The 12757-nt window shown below is 37.1% G+C and overlaps 2 protein-coding genes across 2 annotated transcripts in view; both read right to left on the bottom strand.

The window, feature by feature from the left end:
• The window catches only part of naa35 (N-alpha-acetyltransferase 35, NatC auxiliary subunit), a 162691-nt gene that overhangs the window by 51864 nt on the left and 98070 nt on the right, over positions 1 to 12757 (bottom strand). The gene's annotated exons all lie outside the window — the stretch shown is intronic.
• The window catches only part of ntrk2a (neurotrophic tyrosine kinase, receptor, type 2a), a 47441-nt gene that overhangs the window by 2879 nt on the left and 31805 nt on the right, over positions 1 to 12757 (bottom strand). Inside the window, exons 12-16 of the mRNA XM_083553961.1 lie at positions 10148 to 10336; positions 9459 to 9595; positions 8549 to 8721; positions 5627 to 5867; positions 9 to 167 (exon numbers count right to left, since the gene is read on the bottom strand). Of these exons, the coding sequence (XP_083410087.1) occupies positions 9 to 167; positions 5627 to 5867; positions 8549 to 8721; positions 9459 to 9595; positions 10148 to 10336 (899 nt within the window). The remainder of the gene's footprint in view (positions 1 to 8; positions 168 to 5626; positions 5868 to 8548; positions 8722 to 9458; positions 9596 to 10147; positions 10337 to 12757) is intronic.

Raw genomic sequence — 12757 nt, 5'->3', positions numbered from 1 at the left:
AAGTTTACCTCATTGTTGGAAAGCTGGTACCAGGGCTGTTTCCCGTAGGTAAATATTTCCCAGAGCACCACCCCCAGGCTCCAGACATCACTCTCTGTGGTGAACTTTCTGTACATGATGCTTTCCGGGGGCATCCAGCGAATCGGCAGCATGGTGTGGCCTCCCACCTGTAATTATCACATAAGAAAGGTCAGAGTCATTAGACAAAAAAGTGGATTAATAATGAACTGAAACCAAGATCGTCATCCTACACACATACAGAATCATTTTTCAAACGGAAAAATGAGAGCCAAAAATGAGAAGCCGTGAAGGCAAGATCTGTCATTATCCCAACAATCAAAACATGTGCTGCACAAAATAATTTATTCCAAGGTGTCAATGATGGTATAATAAAACTGATGTGTTAAACACACCCATACTTAATGACAAATCTGCATTTCAGGCTCAAGTTCCTGATAGGCTCCATGAATCTGGGCAAGAAGAAGATGATATGACTCTTATTAGACAAATCCTTCTGTAAAATCCTTACTCTTATTCTGCTTGTTTTCACGATGCTGCTCCTGAAGTTCATGCTGCTGAACTTTCAACATGCTGCAAACTCCAGGGAAATCGAAGCTGACCTACGACTCAACCCCAAAGCCCATCTCTTCATTTACTGGCTTTATCATAATGCGTTGGCTTTAAAATATTAATTATGTATTTGCAGGGCAGTATGTGGATTAGCCTCATATTAATTGTTTTAACATACCGGACTCATCAAATATTAAGGACCAAAGCTTTTAAGCTTTTTCACCAGGCCCACTGAGGATGAAGGCTTTACTAAGTGGGAGAGACTCCAAAAAAGCTGTCTACTAGATACTACAACACTACACTACAGTAAAATAACACACACACATACACGCATACATATAATATTTCTTTAGACTTTCCGATAAAGCTTATAGACCTTCACAATATCAGTAACAGCATAGTTTATTGTAGCTGCTTTTAACAGATTACGGTAAATTCTTATATAATTTTGTTTTTCATTTCTGGATTTTTTTATCCAGTCCCAGAACATAATCCAAGCCATAGCCGAGGGTGAAAGGTTCAGAGGTCCCTATCATCAAGATAACGGCCTAATTAGACTTTTGTGTGTGTTTGGAATACAATCTAGAAGTGATGTGTAAATGAGAGAAAACCAGCAAAAGACCAAAAGAGAAAAACAATCAAAAAAGTTGCAGCCACCAAACTTAAAAAAAATAATACAATTGCTTATATATTACCTCTTGGCCTTAATCTTTAAACCATAAAAACCCTATTTTTAAGTCACCATCTTCTCAGTCATGGCTTTATCTGCATTGTTCTTGTGTCTTTCTTTTTTACAGGCTCTGAAAGTCTTTCTTTTTTGTGAGCATAGTTTGAACACGTGTAATGTTCATCTCCTGGCCAAATTTTGATGATTCAAAGCAGAATCCGTTTTTTTTTTTTTTTTTATCAGTTATGTAAGGAAATAAAAAATAAAAAAACCCCACTCATGGCTATCTTGGAGAAAACAATAATTCTGCGGTCAAACTCAGTGAGATCAACATTTTTCGCAGTCTGTTGTTTGATATAAACAGGAAATGATGCTCTTGACCTGTATCTATATGTCTTTAAAATTAAAGTGACTGCCGAATGTCAATTGTCTTTGACATAAGAGGAATTAAATACTTCAGTGTGTGCAGAAGCCGTTAGAGGAGAATAACTAAGCTGGATATAGATTAGAGGAAGGTTACAGCAACTCATCCACTCTTTAGACTGTGCCAATAGAAAAGTATAACCGAATACATGACACATTGAACCTCTGTCCTGTATCTTCTTACAGAAAGCCTCACAAGGCTTACACAGAGTCTGTCAAAAGTTCAGAAACGCCTCGTCTTCTATGGTTTTTGAGACACATGCATGTTCCTTTTCTTTATATGCAATAAACTCGGTAAAAGGCAAAGGCACACTGGACAATAATTAGGCAGTGAATGACTGGAAGAAAGTTCTTTGGAGTCCAAATGTGAAGAACTTGTGAAAATGTTGAACAGGAGAAAAGATGTTAGCAGACTGCCTTACCCCCACATTCAAACATGGAGGTGGAAGCTTAATGGTTTAGTGTTGCTTTGTAGCAGGGAAGGTTAAAGACTTCACTTCCAGGTGAATTGAATACTGAACCAACATTGCTACCATTACCGTACCTCAACACCATGCAACAAAACAATGACATAAAGCATACATCCAACGTCTGTAAGCATTATTTAGAGAGCAAACAGTCAGTTGAAGTGTTATTTATCATGGCATGGCCTGCCCACTATACACTCTGAACTTAAATTCTATTGAGCTGCTCTGGGATGGACTGGATCACAAGGTCAGAATGAAATCTCCAACTAGTAAAGAGCATCCTTGGTAAGTTGTACAAGAGGCATTTTACTTCTGTAAAAAATAAGTATTTTAGCTGAATGTTTGGAGAAACTAACTGTTCGGATGCTAAGAGTGTGTAAAGCTGTTATTCAAGCTGTTGGAGGATTTTAAAAAGATGAACATTTGTACATTTATATATTTGTTTTGTTTAAATAAATCTTCATACTGTTAAAATACCTAATTTGTTGCATATAAACAAATGGAACATGCATGTGCCTTATAGAAAATGAATACTGTTATAAAAATAAGTGTTTAAATCTGTATGATTGTCCCTATGAATTAGCTGATATTATTTCTTTAAACTTTGTCAGGGCAGGAAATAAACCTCTAATGAACCTTCCTGCCAATAGCAAAGAACTTTAAACTCCACGTCAATACTAGGAATCAGTGCCTCTGCACTTTGTTTATATATCTGCTGCTCTCAAAGCTTTATAAGGTTTATCTGGTTTGATATAAACAGCCTGAATATGGGATCTGCTGTGTTATAATCGTAATGCCCTTTGATACGGGGTTTACCGGGAATTTATACGGTCAGGCCTGGTGTTTTTATAAAGGTTCATAAACTCTGTCACAGTAATTATGCAATAGGATGAAGCTAATGAGGCTCCATCAAAATTCCACCTCAGGCCAGATTTGCGTGTTACACAACCGGCTTACACAGCGAGACGTCGTCCCTCCGCCGCTGTCTTTTCAGAGCAGCTGTTTCTATGGAAACTGATGTTCTATAGGGCTAATCAATCATGCGCCTGTGGCAGACACACACATAGACACACATAGACACACACACACACACACACACACACACACACACACACACACACACACACACACACACACACACAAATCCAGCATTACAATCACAAAAGGGCCCAGTTCTAAGTTGGCTACATGCTCACATGATCAGGCCTCAGAGATGTGAGCTGAGTGAACCTTGTGCCTTCTGCTGCTTTAAAACATGCTCATTAATAAATTAAGTGTCCGGCTGAACCATTTGTACGGCATAAAACCCAAGCAAGTGGACACACGTTTAAAAACATAAATGCTCTCGTTGGGTTTGCACTTCTATGGTCTTCCGTCATTCTTCCTGTCTCGTTCTCCATCTCCTCACCTCTCCTCATGCTTTCTTCCCTCTACATCCATGTAGACATATATATCCCTGTCTCTTTTTCTCTGTGTCTGTACCCTGTGCTTGGGGAGGTGAATACTAATCAGAGTTCTTTAATGACTTTTTCAGTTTCAGTGCTTGGCGCTCATGTCCCCTTTCCTTCCCTGTCACCATGGAAACTACCCCTTTCCTGTTCATATACCCCCCCCTAGCCTCCACCCCTCCACACATACCTCCATGTCACCCCCACATCCCTTTTAATCTGAGAAAGACTTAGTGGCAGTGAATATGGACACACACACACACACACACACACACACACACACACAATGGACATTGGATGATTTTCCTGTCTCGTTCTATATGTTTAATAAAACTATGCGAAATACACTATATGGTCAAAAGTTTACAGTCAACCGATCATAAGATTTGTATTTGCTTTTTGAACATCACATTTCACATTTAGGGCCCATTTATTGTTAGAATAACGTTCACTCTTATTGAAAAACTACATTTTGGTTAGTCATGTCAGGTACTGTGAGGAGGTGAGGAGACCTTGGGTGCAGTCAACATTCCAATTCATCCCAAAGTTGTTCAGTATGGTTGAGGTTTGGGTCTCCTAGTTTAAGTGAAGGGAGAAATTCCATGATACCACATTAATTCAAGACATCCTTTAAAACTGTGTGCTTCAAACTCTGTGGTAACAGTTTGGGGGAAAACCACAAGTCAGGTTTCCTAATCCTTTTGCTCATATAGTGTATGTGAAGACACATTAAATCATAATTTTTCTAGTGCATATTCTTTGTGGCAATCCTAAACCTCTGTCGCTTTCCTTTTATACCTAAAATCTTCAGACATGAAGCAGGTGCACACAAAAGAGAAGCTTTTCTCCATACATATTTAAAATAATTGCTTCCCAAACAGAACTATCTAGCATCACATTCTCCATTATAGCAATTATTTTAACTAAGACAACAGCAACAATTTATAGCAGCACATTCTTAGTTACATTAGCCTGAGGAAAAAAAAACCAAGCAAAGAACTGTCTAGCTATTAAACAATGTAATTAACTATTAGTTAAAAAAAAGTACAGGATTAGTTAGCATACTCTATTTGTGTAGTGTTAACTGGTACTGATAAACACTTGGTACTTGGTACAGGAGGTATTTAATTTTTTTGCTGTAGTCGAAATAGCATTGAAGGTTAACAAGCAGATTAACATCATGCTAATTTAACTTAACTCATTTGCATTATCACTGTTAGCATTTGGGGAAGCTTTTTATTGTTGTAGTCGCAGCCAAAAACATTTAAGCAAATATCTGCTCTAGCTAGCATGGCTAATGTGTGTTTAAAAAAAACAAAAAACAAAAAAAAACAGAAAAACAATTAGCAAGATTGATCTAAACGATTTAAGTTAGCATGATCTAATTTGAAAAACTAACAGATCCTGATAAGCAGCCTTCAGTTTTTTTTTTTTTTGCTGAATACAAAAACCAATAACCACAAGCAGTAGGTGTTAATTAGACGTTGTCTGATTGTTTTAGGAATAATGAAGTCTAATCTCTGGCAGAGAACGAGAAATTAATTTGGTGAAGTAACAAAAAGAGAGATTCGAAGAGAGAGGAGGAAACTATCGCAGGCTGAACAGGAAAGGCTAAGTACAATTGAATTCTTAGGGTTTAATCATATCTATCATTTATAATTAATTTTTACTTCACAGAATCATGTTTTTTTTTTTTGTGTGTATAAATAGATATCGGCAAGATAACTCACAATTAACTGCCATCTTATTTAGCGAGTGGCGTGTTCATTTTTGGAAGGGTATCACTATTTTTTTAAGGGGAAAAAAGTCACTTTGGCACATACCGAAATTACTAAATGTCTCCAGCCAACTAGAGTACATGCTTTTGCTTTGTTATATGGTCAATTGTTGCTGACTATTGTTGTACAACAGCCAATTTCCTGTTTTTTTTTTTTTTTTGTGTTCTGTCCATTCAGCATTATTGAGTAATGTATGTAAATATGTTAAGTAACGTCCTTAATCAGTGTCCTAAAGCCAGCATGAAACACTGGGGTCACTAAAAAACCACTCACCCGGTAATAATCTGTGCTGTACACATCGCGGGACATGCCAAAGTCACCGATCTTTACCAGCAGGTTCTCACCAACAAGGCAGTTACGTGTGGCCAAGTCTCTGTGCACAAAGTGCTGTGAGGCCAGATATACCATCCCTGCTGCGATCTGCTGAGCAATGTGCAGCATCTGAGACTGCGTGAGCTCGGCCTGCTGCGGCATCTGACCATCTGACATTAACACAGCGTCAGGACCGTGAGCCCTGCAGAGAGAGAGAAAAAAAATGTGTCAAAATGATTTGTGAGATCTGGACTGACAATTATGGGATTGATAATATGACTTAAAAAACAGTCTTCTTGTGTACTTGTATTTTACAATAATCATAGAAATACAAATACTATTCTTTACACTGTACTACACTAGAGGCATCATATAGTTCAGATGAAATGTGTTGATTATGGAAAGAACAAAGAAGTTTTTTTTACATCCTTGTAGGCAAAAGTTATATGTATGAAGCTTGCAGGACAAAGAGACTCCGCAGGGAGTGAAATGCATCTACATGGTTCATTCATTCATCCTTAGAAACTGTCTGGTCAGACTCATGGTGCTTGAAATTGAGCTAATTAGGCTTATTTATATTTTCAGTGGATAAAACTAAGAAAGCATATTAGAAAGGCAAATAACAGTCCTGGGTAGTCAAGAACAGTTATGAACTTGGGTGATGCATAAAGCTGAGGAGTTGTCAAATTATCCTACAGCCTACACTTTAGACCAAACTAACTTATCAATCAGATCAATATTTGAAATACTTAATAAATACAGATAGCAGCATTGCTGTATACTCCTACACTACACTAATTCTAAATATATATACTACAATGACATAAAACAACAAAAAACAGTATTTAATAAAACATAATTAACAGTAATTGAATAAAACGGTTTAATAACAAACTAGGATGTATTTATTGTATATAAAGGACATGCGGATTATAGTAGACTGCAGTGCATTTTAATTAAATATTGATGCTTTTATTTGAAATTATTAATAGCGAATATAAATGGAGCCTCCAAGTTTGCATTTCCTTTATGTTTTAATAATATGGAGTTTATGATCAGATTTGCAAGAATTCCGCAAATTTGGATTATTGCTGCAAACCTGTGGTAGAGCGGCCTTAAGGGTTCGCCTTCTACCCAAATGATGGCAATACTCGCTGTGATGTTCCGTGTAAAGTGGTGTTTATTTACAGCGTGCTCAAGTGCAAAGTCCAAATTACATGCACAGTAATGAATATTGGCTAAGATTCTGCTATGGAACAGTCACCAAACTGCAGTGACATTGAAAGACTTAAAAAATAATTTGCCAAGAAACATCTGTCAGATTAATAGTTAAAAAATTAATACCGGAAGAAATAAATCTTAATAACACATAATTAACATAATTGTTGCTGTAGCTGAAAAAGTTCCTGTACTGGAAAGTAAAGAAAACTTTTGCAGGTATGTGTTATTGCATCATGAATTATAAGAGCCAATTATGTTGCAGTATGCAAATTGGAAGGAAAATGGGCAAAGTATGCTTATGTATGGGAAAGGAGTCATTTAGAATTTGCATATTAATAGAATTATGCTTTTATAATGACAATGAATGTGTGGGTCGATTGTGAATTTGCTGTAAGTTATATATGTAGTATAGTACTGCACACTGGGTCAACAGTCAACATCTGGAGGGTGTATAGAATGACCGTGTGCTGTGTTCAAGTTTATCATTAACAGTCTGTGGAATAATGCACTTTGTTCAGTGGCATAAAATTGCTGACGACAGTGACGAGATTCCTAGAAAATGTAGAACAATATAATTTATCATGATGACCACAGCATATCATCATCCGTCAAATCTAGCCTGAGGATAATGATGCCTATCTATACAGCATTTGCACTGCAGTGAAGTTTCAGTATCAACACTTAGACATTCAGACATTTCTCATGTCTCCTATGGATTTGTAACCGATATCAAAATGGTGAACCTTCTATCAATTACCAGGCCAAGGAAGATACAAGGGCAAAGAGATGTGGATGTGAGTAAGCACTATCGGAATCAGGTCTAGCATACACACGCATACATGCACACTTGCTGCCGTGCGGATAATCAAAAGATTATGTTTTATAATAAAGAGTTTTTGCTCAAACCTCAGAGGATAAACTGACCTGAATACTGAGGAACACTGTATTGTGTTTATCTCAGGACACAATAATATCTCAGGGGTAATTTCTTACTGTCTGTTGAACCCAAGAGGAGCAGAAGTTCCCATTAAGTCTGGTTCCTTACTAGGTTCTTCTTTAGGTTCCTTTAGATTTTTTCTAACACCATCTCAGGTACTTTTATCCCTATCTGGTGTCCCTAAGAAAAGGATGAGTCTGTTTCCTCTTTAGGATCCTCTCTAGGTTCTTCTCTAGATTCCTCTCTAGGTTAACATCATCTCAGGGAGTTTTATTACTATTTGGTGTACCCAGGGTAGAGAATGAGATCCCATTAAGTCTGGTTCCTCTCTAGGTTCCTTTTTAGATTCATTTCTAAATTTCTATTTAACATAATTTTAGGGAGTTTTTATCACTATTTGGTTGCCCCAGAAAGAGAATAAGGTTCCTTCAAGTCTGGGTCCTCTTTTGGTTCCCCTAGATATTTCTCCAGATTCATCTGTAGGGTTCAATCGAGCTTAATCTCAGGGAGGTTTTATTTGTTTCCCTATAAAGAGGATGAGTTCCCTTTGTGTCTAAATCCTTTTTAGGTTCCTCATTAGGTTCCTCCCTAAAGTCATCTAAAGGGAGTTATTCGTTGACACTGTCATGTCTGGCTTGCTCATCAGGGATTGGGTATGACCCTACACCTAGCTGCTACACAACTAAGTTTCACAAATCAACCTGAATTCATAGTTTTGAACATACCTGAGGAACTTGTTGAGGTCTCCATGCTTCATGTATTCGAACACCATGATAAGGGGATCGCTCTCCACGCACACACCGTAGAAGGTGACAATGTGCTCATGTTGCAGGTTGGTCAGAAGCTCGGCTTCACGGTGAAAGTCCTTGCGCGCATTCTCGCTGGCTTCTTTTAGGGTCTGTGTACGCATTAACATTTAGATATGAAGTTGATGTTCAGACTTTCAGTGCAAGGAAGTTTTTCAAATGATTGTTATCTAGTAAAATTTGACACTTGTTACATTACCAGAGAACCCTGTATACCCCGATCAGGCATAACATTATAACCACCTGCCTAATATTGTGTTGGTGCCAAAACAGTCCTGACCCATCGAGCATTAACAGCATTAACTTTTACAGCAATTTGAGCTACAGGAGCTTGTTTGTTGGATTGGACTACAAGGGACAGCCTTCACTTCCCACATGCAACAGTATGCCTTGGCTACCCTTGACCCATGTCGTCGGTTCACCACTGTTCCTTCCTTACCACTGAACATCCTACAAGTGTGTCAAACTCACTCAAATCTTTACGTTTGCCAATTTTTCCTGTTTTGAGCAAAAAATGTTCACATGCTGCCTAATATATTCCACAGGTGCCGTGAAGAAGAAATAATCAGTGTCATTCACTTCACCGCTCATAATGTTATAATGCCATAATGTTGTGCCTGATCGGTGTAAATAACATACAGTAGAAACACCTAAAACACTGTAAAAAATATATTAAAAATATTGACCCACTGACAAATCTCACAACGTCAATGAATTTATTTTCAAACTATGTTGGTGCATTTTGCTCATAATCTCTGCAACGATTACTTTCAAATGAATGCACACAACTGGCTTGTTTAAAACATCTTGGAGTGTTTTTAATGCTCACCTTGACTGCCACAAGGAGCTTATCCTGGTCGAGTGAAATATTCAGGTTGTAGCATTCGGCCAGGAACACTTTCCCGAAGGCCCCTTCGCCGAGTTCCCTCTTAAGTACAATGTTGTGTCTTTTAATGTGCTGGACAACTACACACACACACACATATACACACACACTTTTAGCAACCTTTCAACATAACCATATTTCCTGATGAAAATTAGTTAAAAAATACAGATACTCAAGCAGACTGAGGTGTCCTCTAGCAAAGTGAGGACAGAATGGAGATAAGAGCAGATTAATCAGATGTTTAATGTGCTGGGGACAGAGAATGAGAGGACAAGGGCGAAATCAAGAGAAAGAGAGAGAGAGAGAGAGAGAGAGAGAGAGAGAGAGAGAGAGAGAGAGAGAGAGAGAGAGAGAGAGAGAGATTGTAGATTTATCCATAATGTGATTAAGGAATGCTTTTGAAGAAAAACTAGCCAGTCAGCCCGATTACATTAGTGCGGGCTAGATGATGAGGCTGCATCGATCTCCAGTAACTCACTGCACACCATAACCCAATATTAAAAGGAACCAGAGTGGGAAAGGAACGAAGAGACAGAGAGGCTGGTAAAGAGGGACGTGAAGTAGGTGAGTGTGTGTGTGTGAGTGTTTGTGTGTGTGCAGGAGACAACAGCAAGACTTCTTGGCCGACTCACAGGTGTCGGATTTGAGCAGGCTGCTGGTGCTGCGGAAGTACTGCGGGTTCTCAATGACGGGGATCTTGGTCATGCCGATGATGACGGCGTCTGCGTTCATGTCTGAGGACGACGGCGTATTCGAACCATTCGACACGTGATGAAGCGGACTGGCTGAGTCATCGTCGTTGCTAATGACCGATGAAGGCCCTGAGGGAAAGATAAAGGACAAAAAAATACTAAATATAGATAAAAACAAAACAAAAAACATGCGACGTATTAAATGTCCAGTGTCTTCTGATAATAATGTTGTTTACATTTCCTGCCTCAAAAAAACAGGAGCTTTGAGGAAGTTTGAGTGGATGGAGATGATAACATCCATCAAATTAGCTCCAATGGATGTATTAATTTCATATAATTTGCAAGAAAATAAGGGAATTCTGCTTTAACACAATCTTAGCATGGCTTTAATACAAAGCGATAAAAAAGCACTAGTACATATAAACTTTACTCTTGTTTAGTGTTTACTCTTGTTTAGTTGTTTAGTGTAGCACCAGGGTCTCCTGGAGGAACGTTGTCTCGTTTTTACTGTGTACTGTGTACCACTGTGTATAGTAGAAATGACAATAAAAGCCTCTTGACCTTGAAACTACCTTATCCTAGCATTTAAAACAATTTCTTTTTATGTTTCAATCAATTTGTTTATTTTATACATTTTATACAATTTATTGACAGGTTCTGCTTCAGACAGATTATCATGAGCTCTACAATCTTCATTAACTCCTTAAAAATTAGCTTTTAGATAAAAAGGCTTTTAAATGAATTTCATTTTTATGTAGTGGTTAAAATATAACATGCAGGTTCTGCTACAGAATGCTAGCATAAAAGCAAACTGGACCAATTAGCATGTATTCTCATTCAAATATCTTCTCCCTAACAGCTTTAAATTGTAATAATATGTGGATTAATATGCCCAAATGCAATTTTTAGCATTCAACTATTTAAAACTAATTTAAAAAAGAACATAACAAAACACAATAGTGAACGGTTATTATGAGCTTGGTTAGCTTATACGAACTAGCTACCGAATTAAATTGGTTATTAGCTTATTAGATTAGATTATATCTAATAATACTATTATACTGAACTTTATTGTCACTGTGCAGAGGACAATAAAATGCAGTTATATATTGGGCACTAGATCGATAGATAGATAGATAGATAGATAGATAGATAGATAGATAGATAGATAGATAGATAGATGGATAGATGGATAGATAGATAGATAGATAGATAGATAGATAGATAGATAGATAGATAGATAGATAGATAGATAGATAGATAGATGTATAAAAAGTGCAGGTATGAAGTAAAGAGTAAAGACCACCTCAGTGCCAATTATATATTGTACAAAAAAATGAGGTAAAAATTTGTCGAGTCATCATCAGATTTTTATACACACGTGACTATAGAGCAAAATGTGCAAAGAAGCAGATAGAGAATCAGTTATAAGGTAAGTATCATAGTAGAGTAAATACCAGAAGCACAAATAGCATTAATAAAGTATATAATTTTTTTTATTTATTTACAGAATAATGATAATGGTCATAATAGTTATGCACACTTCAGGGTTTGAGTTTTACTGTGCTAGTGTTCTGTTTGTTCACAACAATACATTAATTTTGTGAAATTGTTAAAAAATTTTGTATTCCACATTTTTAAATATAACTGCAAGGTTGAGTGGGTGTAGATTAAGTCATATATACTGAACTGACATTCCCAATAACTAAATGCTACAGTATGCTGACTAGTTACTATTAGCTATCCAACTTTTATTAATTTATTTGTTTGTGCTTGACTTCTATGTAAAAATATGAACCCTTTCTTCTTATAATGCTTGCTAGCACAGGTAAGGCAAACACATCCAATAAGCATAGGCAATTAGCTCACACTATATATGCCTCTGATGAAAAAAGTGTAATATAACACACTTTTTTCTTATTTCTTTTCCGCTGTGAGAATATGGATTGTATGAGAAATGTTCATTCCCAGTCATAAAATACTAAAGTCAATTAAAAGCAGCCCCGGAACCTGCTTTCAACCCAGCGTGAGCTCGTTTAAAAGGTGCCAACTAGCTCATAGCAGCTTTCCTTCATTACTAGCAACATTACGACTAAGTGACTAATGCTACATTTTTTGCTTATGTTCTGATGTTGCTTTAATTAGAAAGAAAAGCTAAAGCAAAAAAAAAAGAGAAGAAAAAAGCACATGGATTAGTACACACTTTGTGTAAAATTACCCTCATTTATCACCACTTGGCTTGGATAAACCACTTGGCTTAAAGCAAAAAAGAGGGGAATAACTTTTTTTCTGTTTGTTTCTTTTTTATTTATTGAAGTGGCATTGTGTGGCTTAGTTATGGCCTGTTTTAATGGATCGGGCATTGCATCTTGTTTTCAGCAGATTCGAAACCTAGCAAAAAAAACACTAGCTTGTCATGTATAAGAATACAAGGGTCTTTTGTAATCATGAAAGAAAAGAAAAAAGAACACACACACACACACACACACACACACACACACACACACACACACACACACACACACACACACAGAGGAAAATGTGGCCACA

This window comes from Silurus aristotelis (genome assembly GCF_946808225.1).
Source record: "Silurus aristotelis genome assembly, chromosome: 11".
Lineage (NCBI taxonomy): Eukaryota > Metazoa > Chordata > Actinopteri > Siluriformes > Siluridae > Silurus > Silurus aristotelis.
Note: the sequence above shows the minus strand (reverse complement) of the source record. Positions and strands in the feature narration are given on the sequence as shown.